The 13,696-nt window shown below is 44.0% G+C and overlaps 1 protein-coding gene across 4 annotated transcripts in view; it reads right to left on the reverse strand.

Annotated features, from left to right (window-relative positions):
- ATP6V0D1 (ATPase H+ transporting V0 subunit d1) overlaps positions 1-13,696 on the reverse strand; it is a 590,366-nt gene that overhangs the window by 339,569 nt on the left and 237,101 nt on the right. For all 4 annotated transcript variants that reach the window (XR_003942203.1, XM_030203697.1, XM_030203696.1 and 1 more), the window contains one exon: positions 2,135-2,311. Coding sequence is in view for 3 of the 4 variants with exons in the window: in XM_030203697.1 (XP_030059557.1) it covers positions 2,135-2,311 (177 nt within the window). In the remaining variant the exon portion in view is untranslated. The remainder of the gene's footprint in view (positions 1-2,134; positions 2,312-13,696) is intronic.

Below are 13,696 nucleotides of genomic sequence, written 5' to 3' on the forward strand. Positions count from 1 at the left end.
GCTGATTGACCAAGTCCGCCAGTTGCTTCACATTATTCCACATAATGTGTAGAGCTGATAGGACTGGATCTTGGCCACAAGCATAGAGGAATGATAGGCCTTCCTCCCCAAAGAGTCCAGAGTTCTAGACTCCCACCTCGGGGGCGCCGAGGCATAATCCCTAAAACTGTTGGCTCTCTTGAGAACGGAATCCACAACCCCAGAGTCATGAGGCAACTGGGTCTTCATCAACTCCAGGTCCCCATGAATCCGGTACTGGGACTCAACTTTTTTAGGGATGGTGGGATTAGTTAGTGGTTTCATCCAGTTTGCCATCAATGTCTGCTTAAGAACATTATGTAGGGGAACAGTGGATGACTCCTTAGGTGGTGAAGGGTAGTCCAGGACCTCGAACATCTCAGCCCTGGGCTCATCCTCAGTGACCACTGGGAAGGGAATGGCCGGAGACATTTCCCGGACAAAAGGCGAGAAAGGCAAACTCTCAGGGGGAGAAAGGTTTCTCTCTGGTGAAGGAGTAGGATCAGAAGGAAGACCATCCGAGAAATATCTTGGGTCCTCCTCTGCCTCCCATGAGGCCTCTCTCTCGGTATCAAACACGATCTCTCTGACCGCAGTCTGAAGCCGGGACTGTCTCGCCAAGCAGCGATGTCCTCGATGACGGTGTCGAGAAGTAGACTCCCGTGCCGACGGCGATGAAGCTCCCTCCACCGATGTCAACGGGGAAACCACTTGGGGGGCAGCCGACACCGGCACCACAAGCGGCACTGACGCCGAAGGCCGCACCACGGATGGGGAGCCAGCCGCCGCATCTATGAACGGTACCGTAGGCGCAAGCACCCAGAACAGATGATCGCAGCAGCCTTTCCAGGATCCCTGGAAGAATGGCTTCAAGGCGCTCGTCAAGAGTAGCTGTGGAGAAAGGCTGGGGAGTCGGTGCAGGAGTCGAAGCCCTAATCTGCTGAGGAGGCGGAGGCAGTACTGGGCTGTCTGGAGAAGTGCGCATCGACACCTCCTGAATGGAGGGTGAGCGGTCCTCCCGGCGTGGACGCTTCATGGGTGGCGAATCCTTCGGCGTCCCGGAGCTCTCGGTACCGTGGCGGGAGGGCGACCGATGCCAGTGCTTCTTCGCCTTCGCTCGAAGTATGGTCTCGGTACTGACGAGGAAGACGTGGAATCCAAACGTCTCCTCAGGGTCGGGTCCGAAGAGGGTCGGTCCTGATGGACCTGCACCGCAGGAGCCCTCAAGGCAGGTGGAAACCCACTCGATGGCCCACTGCTGCCAGCGTGAGATGGTCTCTGGACAGCCATTACCTGCACTCCGGACGTCAATGCACTCTCCTGTGCCGACATCGACACCGTCGCCGACGATCTCGGTACCGCTGCCGATGTGGAAGAACCAGGCGAAGCATGGAACAGGCGCTCCCACTGAGCTAATCTCAACGCTTGAGTCCGCTTTATAAGACCGCGGTACAAAGTACAAGTGTCGGGGCAATGACTCACATCAAGACACTGAATACATGAAGCGTGTGGATCAGTGACCGAGATTGCCCGGCTGCACCGAGTGCACTTCTTGAAGCCGCTGGCGATCTTCGATGACATCGACGGAAATATCGCGGCGGCAAAATCAAAAGACGCGATGGCGCCAAAAAAGGGGAAAAACAAAACCTCGTACGGGCGGCTAACAGGGCCGCACACGAAACGAAAACCAAAAAACTTCCGACAAACTGGAAAAGGACGGAAAGTCAACTCTTTTTTTTTTGAAAGAACAAGCGAGAGTACTCGCAAAAAACAAAGCACAAGAGAAAAATGGCAAAAAAATCGCAAGGGGCTCTCTCCTGAGGCGCAGAGCGACCCTAAAACAGCCGCCCTGACCGCGGAAAAAAAGAGACTGAGGGGCACGTTCACGCGACGGACAGGAAGATGGCCGCGCATTTGCGGTGCGCGCACGAGGGCTCTAAGCAAACTTTGTTGCTAGGAAAAATTCCGGACCTGGGGCTGCCGTCAGACGTCAACCCATCAGTGAGAACAAGCAGCCTGCTTGTCATCGGAGAAAATAATGAACTTCACTTGCCCTTTAAGTCAAATACATCTTGGTAAAAAAACATTTTTAAAGTATGTTTGCTGTGCAATTTACCGGGTAATAATCAGCCACTGTTTTAACTTGCTCGTAATCATCTGCCCTAGCTAGCTGGGCCAGTCCTTCAGGATAAAGCTTGCCGCAATGAGGGAACAGTTTGGCTCTGTCTTCTTTCGACAGCTCGGTGCCAAAGGAATTAATGGTGATAATAAAGGCTCTTCTGTCTGCCTCAAACTGGGGATGAAAAATCAGATGTGATTAGGAATCAGACATGTACATAAAGATAAATTTGCTAGAATACAATTGCATAATCCCTATATAGACAAGTATTCCTGGACATGCTAACATTTTAAGATAAATATTGGAGAAACATCTTTTTAATCAAACATTTTAAAGTTTTGAATAGTGGGTATATGATTCTTTGAACTATCATTTTATATCCTGGTTATAATTCTGCCTTTTCTAGTGATCAGAGAGGTCCAGAATGTGTGCTGCCTTACAAGAGTATATGAAAAATCCACGGACAGGAATACATTTCTACACAACACAAGCTGCCATCCCACACATTTAAAAAACAATTTACCTCTGTCGCAAATGTTAGGAATTAGAAAGATTTGCTCAGATAACCACATGTATAAACATCAAGCAAAGAACCTGTCAAAGAAACTCTTACAAAGAGGTTATTCGAGATCGACAATCAAGAGGGCATATAAGCATGCAAAATTTAACAATAGAGCGTTGTTATTGGAAGGCGCTTGTAAAAGGGAAACAAAAAGGGGTTCAAAGTTTCCACAACAGTTCAACAAAAAAGAAAAAGAAAAAAGTGGAAAAACACAACTTCAAGAGATCAATCCGAGACAAGGGGTGAGATGCTCCAGGAAAACTTTATTAGGGACCCTACACGGTCCGTGTTTCGGCTTTTAAAAAAGCCTTCATCAGGGGTCTATAAAATAACATAACACATATATAATTAAAATCAAATCAAATCAAATATATAACACCAAATATAAAAACTTAATGTAAAAACGCGTAATATAAAAAATACCTAATATAAAACATTATTAATATGAATCAAATCCTCTGACTTAGAATTTAATATATTAACTAAATCAATACAAATACTATTACTATATCATCAGACAAGCATCATGCTTGTCTGATGATATAGTAATAGTATTTGTATTGATTTAGTTAATATATTAAATTCTAAGTCAGAGGATTTGATTCATATTAATAATGTTTTATATTAGGTATTTTTTATATTACGCGTTTTTACATTAAGTTTTTATATTTGGTGTTATATATTTGATTTGATTTGATTTTAATTATATATGTGTTATGTTATTTTATAGACCCCTGATGAAGGCTTTTTTAAAAGCCGAAACACGGACCGTGTAGGGTCCCTAATAAAGTTTTCCTGGAGCATCTCACCCCTTGTCTCGGATTGATCGCTTGTAAAAGGGAGAAACATGAGAACTTATGTACAATGGTAATGAAATATACATCTGAAAGTCCGAAAATTTCAAAAATCATAAAAAAACCATTGGGAAATTATACAATCTAATCCCATGTTCACTAACTCTAATTTGCGTATAGCCTTCGCAAGAGGAGTTAATTCCATCTGGAAGGAATATCATAAAAAGAACTGTAGGTCATTACAAATGTGGTACATGCCAAATTTGTAGGATCACTTTGGAATCAAAAGAATTTAAAGATCACTTAAATGGAAAACAATATCCACTGTTCCACTTTTCAAATTGCAGAACTGAGGAAGCCACAGAACGGTGAAACGGTGGCACCGTAGGACTAAAGTTAAGTGTTACACCACATCTTATTGGTGCTTTCCAAGATGTGAATTGGTTCTAGTCAGAATTGCAGAACTTAAAAACTTAGCATCGAGCACTTAAAAAGACACAAAAAAAAGAAGAGTTTAAAAATCCCTATGATAGAAACGTATCCGTTGCGAACCTAGGACGTAAGGTCCAATAGGTTTGTGAGGGATTCTCTTCATACAAAATATATATTTAATAGCCATAGAGTCACTTTCACCCATAGAGTCACTTTCACAGTATCATTTGTTTGTTCTGTATTAGTTCCCCCCCCCCCCCCTCATAGGGGCCACCATTAAAAATCAATGGTGGCTCGGGGAGAGTCATCTGTGGGGGGAGAGGGGTCTTCAGGCAAGAAATGAATATGTGGCTGCGCAGATGGTGTCAAGAGCATTCTGGCTTTCTGGAGCTTTTCAAAGGGCAGCTCAGCAGAAAAGGTGTCATAAGTACAGTCATACTGGGACAGACCGAAGGTCCATCAAGCCCAGCATCCTGTTTCCAACAGTGGCCAATCCAGGTCACATGTACTTGGCAAGATCCCAAAAAAACCAATACATTTTATGCTGCTGATGCTAGAAATAAGGAGTGGATTTTCCCTCCCAAGTCCATTTTAATAATTGTCTATGGACTTTTCCTTTAGGAAACCATCCAAATCTTTTTAAAACCCCGCTAAGCTAACTGTTTTTACCACATTCTCTGGCAACAAATTCCACAGTTTAATTACATGTTGAGTTAAGAACATTTTTCTCCGATTCGTCTTTTCTCCAAGCTGAAGAGCTCTACCCACTAGACTTTCCTCATATGGAAAGCGTCCCATCCACTTTATCATTTTTATCTCCCTTCTCTGTACCTTTTCTAATTCCACTATAACTTTTTTAAGATGTGGTGACCAGAACTGAACACAATATTCAAGGTGCGGTCAACACCATGGAGCGATACAAAGGCAATATAAAATCTTCAATTTTGTTTTCCATTCCTTTCCTAATATCACCTAACATTCTATTTGCTTTCTTAGCCACCGCCACACAATGAACAGAGGGTTTCAACGTATCATCGACGACGACAACAATTAGATCCCTTTCCTGGTCGGTGACTCAATGTGGAACCTTTCATTACGTGGCAACAATTCAGGTTCCTGTTTCCCCACAAGCATCACTTTACACTTCCTCACAAGAAACGTCACCTACCATTTAGATGCCCAGTCTCCCAAGGTCCTCTTATAATTTTTCATAATCCTCTTGCGATTTAATAACTTAGAATAACTTTGTATCGTCAGCCAATTTAATTACCTCACTAGTTACTCCCATCTCTAGATTATTTATAAGTATGTTAAAAAGCAGCAGTCCCAGCACAGACTAAATAAAAAGAAACCTGTGAATGATGTTATCAACTACCTTCCAATTGCATCCATACCTCTAATCACCAAATTATTGGAAAACAGAGTGACCTCACAACTTAATGAATATATTCAGAAATTCTCCATCCTCCATGAGTCCCAGTCGGGCTTCCGACCTGCCCACAGCACTGAAACGGTTCTTCTAACCTTAATATCTAAATTCAAACTTGAAATAGCAAACGGATACATCATCATCCTCTTACAATTTGACTTATCCAGCGCTTTTGACATGGTTGACCATTCAATCCTTACCAAACTCTTGGACGAACTTGGGATCGGGGGAAACATTATCAACTGGATTAATAACTTAATTACTACCAGATCCTATCAACTCAAAGGAGCTACAAATCTATCATCCCCATGGTCATCAGAATGTGGAGTACCACAGGGATCTCCACTCTCCCCGATACTTTCAACCTTATGATGATCCCCTTGGCCAGAACACTAACCAAACATGGTCTAAATCCTATCATTTACGCCGATGACGTCACCATATATATCCCCTTTAAATTCAATCTATCTGAAATCCACGACAAAATCAATACTGCCATTACCACTCTAACCTCCTGGGCTAATGCTTTTAAAATGAAATTAAATAAAGAAAAAACGCAGTGCCTGGTTCTCTCTTCCCAATACTCCCCTTATCTCCCGACTACTCTCAACACCCCTGATGTCAAACTCCCCATATCTGAGTAACGATAGAGAGCCATTTATCTTTTGATAACCACGCTAAGCTCACCACGAAGAAAATGTTTAATATGATGTGGATATTGAAACGAGTGAAGCCTTATCTCCCACTCCACACTTTCCGGAACCTGATACAGTCTACTGTTATTACCCACGGCAACTACTGCAACAGTTTCTTTTTAGGATGCAAAACCCAAATACTGAAAAGACTCCAAACTGCCCAAAACACTGCTGCCAGACTTATTTTTGGCAAATCGAAATTCGAAAGTGCATCACCTCTTCGAGCACCTCTTCACTGGCTCCCCATCAAAGAAAGAATAAATTTTAAGATCAACACAATGACCCACAAGATCATCCACGGCAAATCCCCTGGCTACATGAATGAATTCATCGACCTCCCTGCTAGAAACAGATCTAATTCTTCACGAACATATCTTAATTCCTCTACAATTGGGAAGGTGTAGGTTAAGTACAAGACCTACTACGCATCCAGGTTCTCCTTTTTGGGCAGCCAGCTTTGGCACGCTATACCCAGACCAATCCGATTAATAAACTACTTCTTGCCCTTTAGAAAAATGCTGAAAGCTCATCTCTTTAAGCAAGCCTACCCAAATGCCCCAACCTAATCTCGCCAACTTCCACCCCCAATTCTGTTCTGACTTAAATACCAACCTCCCATCCTTCTCTTTCCATCTCTCCTTAATTTTATCCCTCCTTTCTCTTTCTCCCAAATTACACTATCCTATCCTGTCTACCCTCTTTTATCCTAGTCATATATTATCTAGCTCAACTTATCACATCTTAAGGCTTCATGCGGCCACCCCACAACAATACAGACATGCGAAAACGGCACCACAGGCGGCTTAGACTGGCCACGCGGCCAGCGGCAGGCCCAGCCAAACTATAACCGGTGACTGAAAGACCCACGGAACAACAAAACCAAAAGAGGTAATCTACCTCAGAAAGATCGAAACCTACCCAACTCGACCACGCCATCCTCCGGAGCGCCGTTTGTGTGCAACTGGAGATCTACGAGGAGCGACAGAACGGAGGCGGCCTGCTCTTCCGACTCACCCACCCGCCTAGTGAGAGCCGCGCCGTGGTCCATATAAATGGTCAGGGAACGAAGAACAACGAAGATTCAGCATGAGGTTGACTCCCCTCTGTTCGAGTTCGCAGGATTGGACTAAGCAGAGCCACACGAAGGGAGTCAAGGATGCGCCAGGGACCAACCACTGGACACGCTGATCTGGACAAAGGAAGGTGAGGCATTGGGCAATCAACCACACACCGCAGAGGATAACACCCAACACACAATATCGAACAAGGGTCAGCCCAGAAAGGGCCCGACCTCCGGTAAAGCTGCTAGGCGATCCCAAACCACCCGAACACGAAAATCGCCCAAACCTGCAAACCACCGCCCTCCCCAGCCTATCGGACCAGAGAGGGGTGCTCCAATCGACGAAACCAACAGTGGAACACGAAAAATCAGCGAAACCGAATGGACTGCCATACACGTGGCTAATCACTGCCTTAAATAAGGTACTGACAGAATAAACTGGAATAAGGTCCTCTGACATCCTGTAATAGATGTATCGGGCTGTCTGATAGAGCAGGGAATCATGAAGATATTGGCATAGATAAATGACAGTCTTAGTGATCTTGTTTACTGATACTACACTGCATAACATTGTATGTTTACTGATACTTATTTACTGAAACTACACTCCATAACATTGTATGTTTACCTGACATCCTACAAGTCACAGAATTACATACAAATTCGCCAAACTTTAGCTCCTATGAACCCATTACGATAATAAATACGCCGAACCCATGTTGTTGAACTGTCCACATATACCACATTATTTACTGTTTAATGTTGTTACTAATCGATGCTGACACTGCTCAATGTAATTCCACTTAATGTTGATACTGCGTGATGTCAATATCGATTAATGTTGAAGCTGCTTGATGCTAAGACTGTTGAACTGTCCACGTACACCACATTATTTACTGCTTAACGCTGCTACTGATCGATGCTGACACTGCTTAATGCTAATTCCGCTTAATGCTGATACTGCTTGAAGTTGATACTGATTAATGCTGAAGCTGCTTGATGTTAAGACTGCTTAAAGTGGACATTGCTTTAAATTACACTTATTTACTACTTAATGCTCACATGGCTTGATGCTGACACTGCCAGTGTTGATACTGATTGATATTCATTCAAAATTTCATTCACTAACACCCAGGCACAACCAAACAACATGAACCATAATCAACATGAACACCAACAAATTGCTCATGATAGTTTACTTCCTCCCCCTAATCTACTCCCAACATAAACAACAATCTACCCACAGCACACAAACCCTACAGACAACCTGTCACGTCTGTGGCCGTGACCACCCTCAGACTTACCTTATTCCTGGGGGTCAGCTTCCTAGCTGGCTCCTGTTTCTTCTGTCTGTCCTTTCTGAGCTAGCTCTGGCTCTCTGTGCTGGCTGCATCCAGCAGCATGACACTAATTGCCTCACTATACTGCACCTGTGGGTGTTGCCTGGGTTAGCTCTCTCTCTCTCTCTGTGTGCTGGCTGCTTCCAGCATGACTCTAATTGCTTCACTACACTACACCTGGGTGTGGGAAGCCTCTCTGTGTTTCACTGTGCTTTCTGCCTGCTCTGTGGTTTGTGCCTGAACAGCCTCCATAGTGCTTAGAGATTGCTGCAGCTGTGCCTTTGGTGTTGAAGGGCTTTGTTAAGCACTTAGAGACTGCAGCCTTTGCCTTTGCATTGCCAATACCTCCGCAGTGCCTTAGGTCCCGAGGTTAGTGTGCTGTTTACACAATTAGCTTTCCTTGTGGGCTTCCAGCCCTTCTGCTTTGCGAGTTACTATCATCTGTGGGCCTTGCCTTCTGGCTCAGGGTATTATTGCTCTGTGGCTTTCAGCCCTTCTGTGTTTATTGCTCTGTGGGCTTCCAGCTCTTCTGTGTCTATTGCGCTGTGGGCTTCCATCCCTTCTGTGCCTATTGCTCTGTGGGCTTCCATCCCTTCTGTGTCTATTGCTCTGTGGGCTTCCATCCCTTCTTTGCCCATTGCTCTAAGGGCCTCCAGTCTATCTATGTATATCCCTTTTACCTGTGGGCTTCCAGGCCTTCTGGGTGTATTACTGCGGCCTGGGGGTTTCTAGCCTTTCTGGGTGTATCTCTCTGACCTGCAGGCTTTCAGCCTTTCTGTGTTTATTATTCTCTGTGGGCTTCTAGCCTGTAATCCCTGTGCAGTGGTGCTGCTCCCTGTCTGAGGTTGGTCAGCGGCTGATGCTGCAGCCATTTCTCTCCTTTCTATCTGTTAGCTACTGTAGCTCCAGTCTAACCCTTCCTCTGGCAAGCGTAGCTGTCATTCCCATTCCCTTGAGCTTAGCTTGTATATAGCTCCTGTGTCCTCTTCCCTGCCTGCCTGCCTTGCTTTAGCCTAGGTACCTGGGAGCACCGCTGGATCCTGACTCCGGTTGTTTCTGTTGCTGGTTCCAGTTCTGGTTTTCCTGTAAGCCCTACCGGCTGCTCAAACCTGAGGGCTCAACCCTCGGGGAAAGGCAGCTAAGCGTAGTGAAGCCTACTCCAGTGTGTTCCAGTCCGGGGTTCCAGTCCAGCTTTGTCTCTTCTCTGCTCCGAAGGTGATCTTGCCTGCCACTGCCGTTCCTCGGCCGTGGTCCAAGGACTCACGTACCCAGGGTTCCCAGGGAAGAAGCCTGACAGAAAGCCAAGGTCCTCGAGAACACGACAAAACCCAATCACAGCTCACTAGACCAAAAGAACAACAACCATCTAAAAGGAAAAACAAATACATATGGAAACAACCAACAGAAAGGGAAAAAAGGACACAATAGAACCAGATACCAAAAAAGCAGGTAACTAATAAAAATTAACACATCCATGTCCCAAACTGAACCCTACCATTCTATCCAAATGGGGTACATAAACACCAGATCAATAGTAAACAAAACAGAGATTATAATAAACTGGATCACTACAGACAATCTTGACCTCCTATTCATCACTGAAACCTGGATTCACGACCATAAAGACCCCATAATTTTAGATTTATGCCCACCAAGTTACAAAATTACCCACTGGACAAGAAACGGAAAAAGAGGTGGAGGAATAGCCATAATATACAAATCCGAATTCACCATCACAGCCACAGCCGAATCCATTCTGTCACAACTTGAAATCACCTCGGTAAGAATCAGCCACCCAAATCTCCAGGAACACCTTAACGCAGTCCTACTCTACAGACCTCCAGGCAATTGGCAAGACTCCCAAACACATTTTATGGACTTTACCTCAAACACTTGTGTCTCCACCTCAAATCTTATCATAATAGGAGATATCAACCTGCACATACAAATTCGATCCCGATTCAAACCTTATATTAACAGATACAAAATAGAAACCCATACCGTGGTCAGACCACTATAAAGCATACATCTCCCTCCAATGGCGAACGAAAGATTCACCTAACAAACAAGAACGAAAACCTACACCACGAGAGGAAAAATAGACCCGGTAATATTCTGGCAACAGATCTATCACAGCAGATGGACAATAAAGGCAGATACAAACCAATTCCTCCTAGAATGGGACAAAAGATGCAGATCAACATTAGACAATATTGCCCCAATTCAAACCAGAACCTGACACAGAAAGAACCCAATACTATGGTTCAATGAAGAACTGAAAAAACTCAAAACACAAGTTAGAAGGTTAGAACGTGCGTGGAACAAAAAGAAAGACGAACCCACACTTAATGCCTGGAAACAACTTCAAAGAAAATACAAATATACCATAAGACAAACTAAAAGATTATATTACAAAACTGAAATTGGACCAAAATACAAGGACACACATAAACTCCTCCAACTCGTGAATAAACTAATAGATATTACACCAGTCACAACCGAAAACAAAGATACACCAGGAGCAGATAACCTTGCGAGATACTTCAAAGAGAAAATCGTACAATTGCGACTTAAAATACCTGCCAGCACCATCGACTACGCTGAACTCCTTGACAGTCTAGATCCAGACCCTGGTGTATACCCAGCAAACAGAATCTGGACCAACTTCAAGACATTATCTGAGGATATCATCTCCCAAACGCTCAAAAGATTTGCCAAATCTCATTGCAAATTAGACATATGCCCTAACAACCTCATGGCATCTGCCCCTCAACAATTTATGACAGATCTAACGAATCACTTGAACCATATGTTACAAAATGGACTCTTCCCGAAGGAGAAAGGAAACATTCTACTCACCCCAATACCCAAAGATGCAAAGAAAAGTGCTAGTGAACTAACCAACTATAGGCCAGTAGCATCCATTCCCTTAATAACCAAACTAACGGAAGGATTGGTGACCAAACAACTCACAAACTATTTAAACAAATTCTCAATACTACACGACTCCTAGTCAGGATTTCAGTCTAGCCACAGTACTGAAACAGTACTAGTTACTCTCATGACTAAATTCAAATAAACGATTGCAACTGGTAAGAACATACTACTTCTACAATTTGACATGTCTAGCGCCTTCGACATGGTTGATCATGGAATACTACTACACATCCTCGAGTACTTCAGAATTGGAGGCAACGTTCTCAATTGGTTCAAGGGGATCTTAATCTCAAGATCATACCAAGTGACATCTAATTCGACTACATCAGCCACATGGATACCCGAATGCGGAGTTCCACAGGGATTCCCCCCTCTCACCAACTCTATTCAACTTAATGATGATACCTTTAGCCAAACTACTATCAAATCAAAACCTCAACCCACATATATACGCAGACGACGTAACGATCTACATCCCATTTAAACAAGATCTAACGGAAATTTCCAATGACATCAACCAAAGTCTACGTATCATGCATTCATGGGCGGATGCATTTCAGCTGAAACTCAATGCAGAAAAAACCCAATGCCTAATACTCACCTCTCAACATAACACGAACAAATTCACTAACATTAACACACCAAAATTGAATCTTCCAATTTCAGACACCCTAAAAATTCTTGGAGTTACCATTGATCGACACCTAACACTTGAGAGCCACGCGAAAAACACAACCAAGAAGATGTTCCACTCAATGTGGAAACTAAAAAGAGTAAGACCTTTCTTCCCAAGGACCATCTTCCGCAACCTGGTACAATCAATGGTACTCAGTCACCTAGACTACTGCAACGCACTCTATGCTGGCTGCAAAGAGCAAATAATTAAGAAACTTCAGACAGCCCAGAACACTGCAGTTAGACTCATATTCGGTAAAACAAAATATGAAAGTGGTAAACCCCTAAGAGAAAGGCTCCCACTTAAAGAACGCATCATGGTCAAAATATGCACCCTAGGTCACAAAATCATTCAAACTACTGAAAACCCATCTCTTTAACAAGGTATACCACAAAGATCAGCAAATGTGAACTCATCCACATATATCCAGAATTGTCTTATAACATCTGCTTGTTACACTACTATGATGATGTCTTATTATTATTATGTTACCCAAGATCCTTCTGTAATACTACATGTCTATTTTCTTATGTATTTCCACCATTCATGATGTATTGTAAGCCACATTGAGCCTGCAAAGAGGTGGGAAAATGTGTGATACAAATGCAATAAATAAATAAATACACTACTAAGCCACTACTACTACTTGACATTTCTAGAGTGCTACTAGGGTTACGCAGCACTGTACAGTTTAACAAAAAAGGCCAGTCTCTGCTCAAAGGAGCTTACAATCTACAGGACAAAATGGCAAGTTGGGGCAGTCTAGATTTCTTGAATAGAGGTATAGTGGTTAGGTGCCAAAGGCGACATTGAAGAGGTGGGCTTTGAGTAAGGATTTGAAGATGGGCAGGGAGGGGGCCTGGCGTATGGGCTCAGGGAGTTTATTCCAAGCATGGGGTGAGGCGAGGCAACATGGGCGGAGAAGGGTACTGAAAGGAGGGATTTGTCTTGAGAGCGGAGGTTACGGGTAGGAACGTAAGGGGAGATGAGGGTAGAGAGGTAGGGGCTGCAGATCGAGTGCATTTGTAGGTTAGCAGGAGAAGCTTGAACTGTATGCGGTACCTGATCGGAAGCCAGTGGAGTGATTTGAGGAGAGGGGTGATGTGAGTATATCGGTCCAGGCAGAAGATAAGACGTGCAGCAGAGTTCTGAACGGACTGAAGGGGGGATAGATGGCAAAGTGGGAGGCCAGTGAGGAGTAGGTTGCAGTAGTCAAGGTGAGAGGTGATGAGAGAGTAGATGAGAGTTCGGGTGGTGTGCTCGGAGAGGAAGGGGCGAATTTTGCTGATGTTATAGAGAAAGAAGCGACAGGTCTTGGCTGTCTGCTGGATATGGGCAAAAAAGGAGAGGGAGGAGTCGAAGATGACTCCGAGGTTGCGGGCAGATGAGACGGGGAGGATGAGGGTGTTATTGACTGAAATAGTGTGGAGGGAGAGGAGAAGTGGGTTTGAGTGGAAAGACAATGAGCTCGGTCTTGGCCATGTTCAGTTTCAGGTGGCGGTTGGACATCCAGGCAGCAATGTCAGATAAGCAGGCCGATACTTTGGCCTGGGTTTCCGCAAGCCCAACTTTACATTGTTTTACTACTGTTTTATTAAAATTCTATTACCTTTGTATTTCAAATTACTATGTAA

This window comes from Microcaecilia unicolor, chromosome 5, assembly GCF_901765095.1.
Source record: "Microcaecilia unicolor chromosome 5, aMicUni1.1, whole genome shotgun sequence".
NCBI lineage: Eukaryota > Metazoa > Chordata > Amphibia > Gymnophiona > Siphonopidae > Microcaecilia > Microcaecilia unicolor.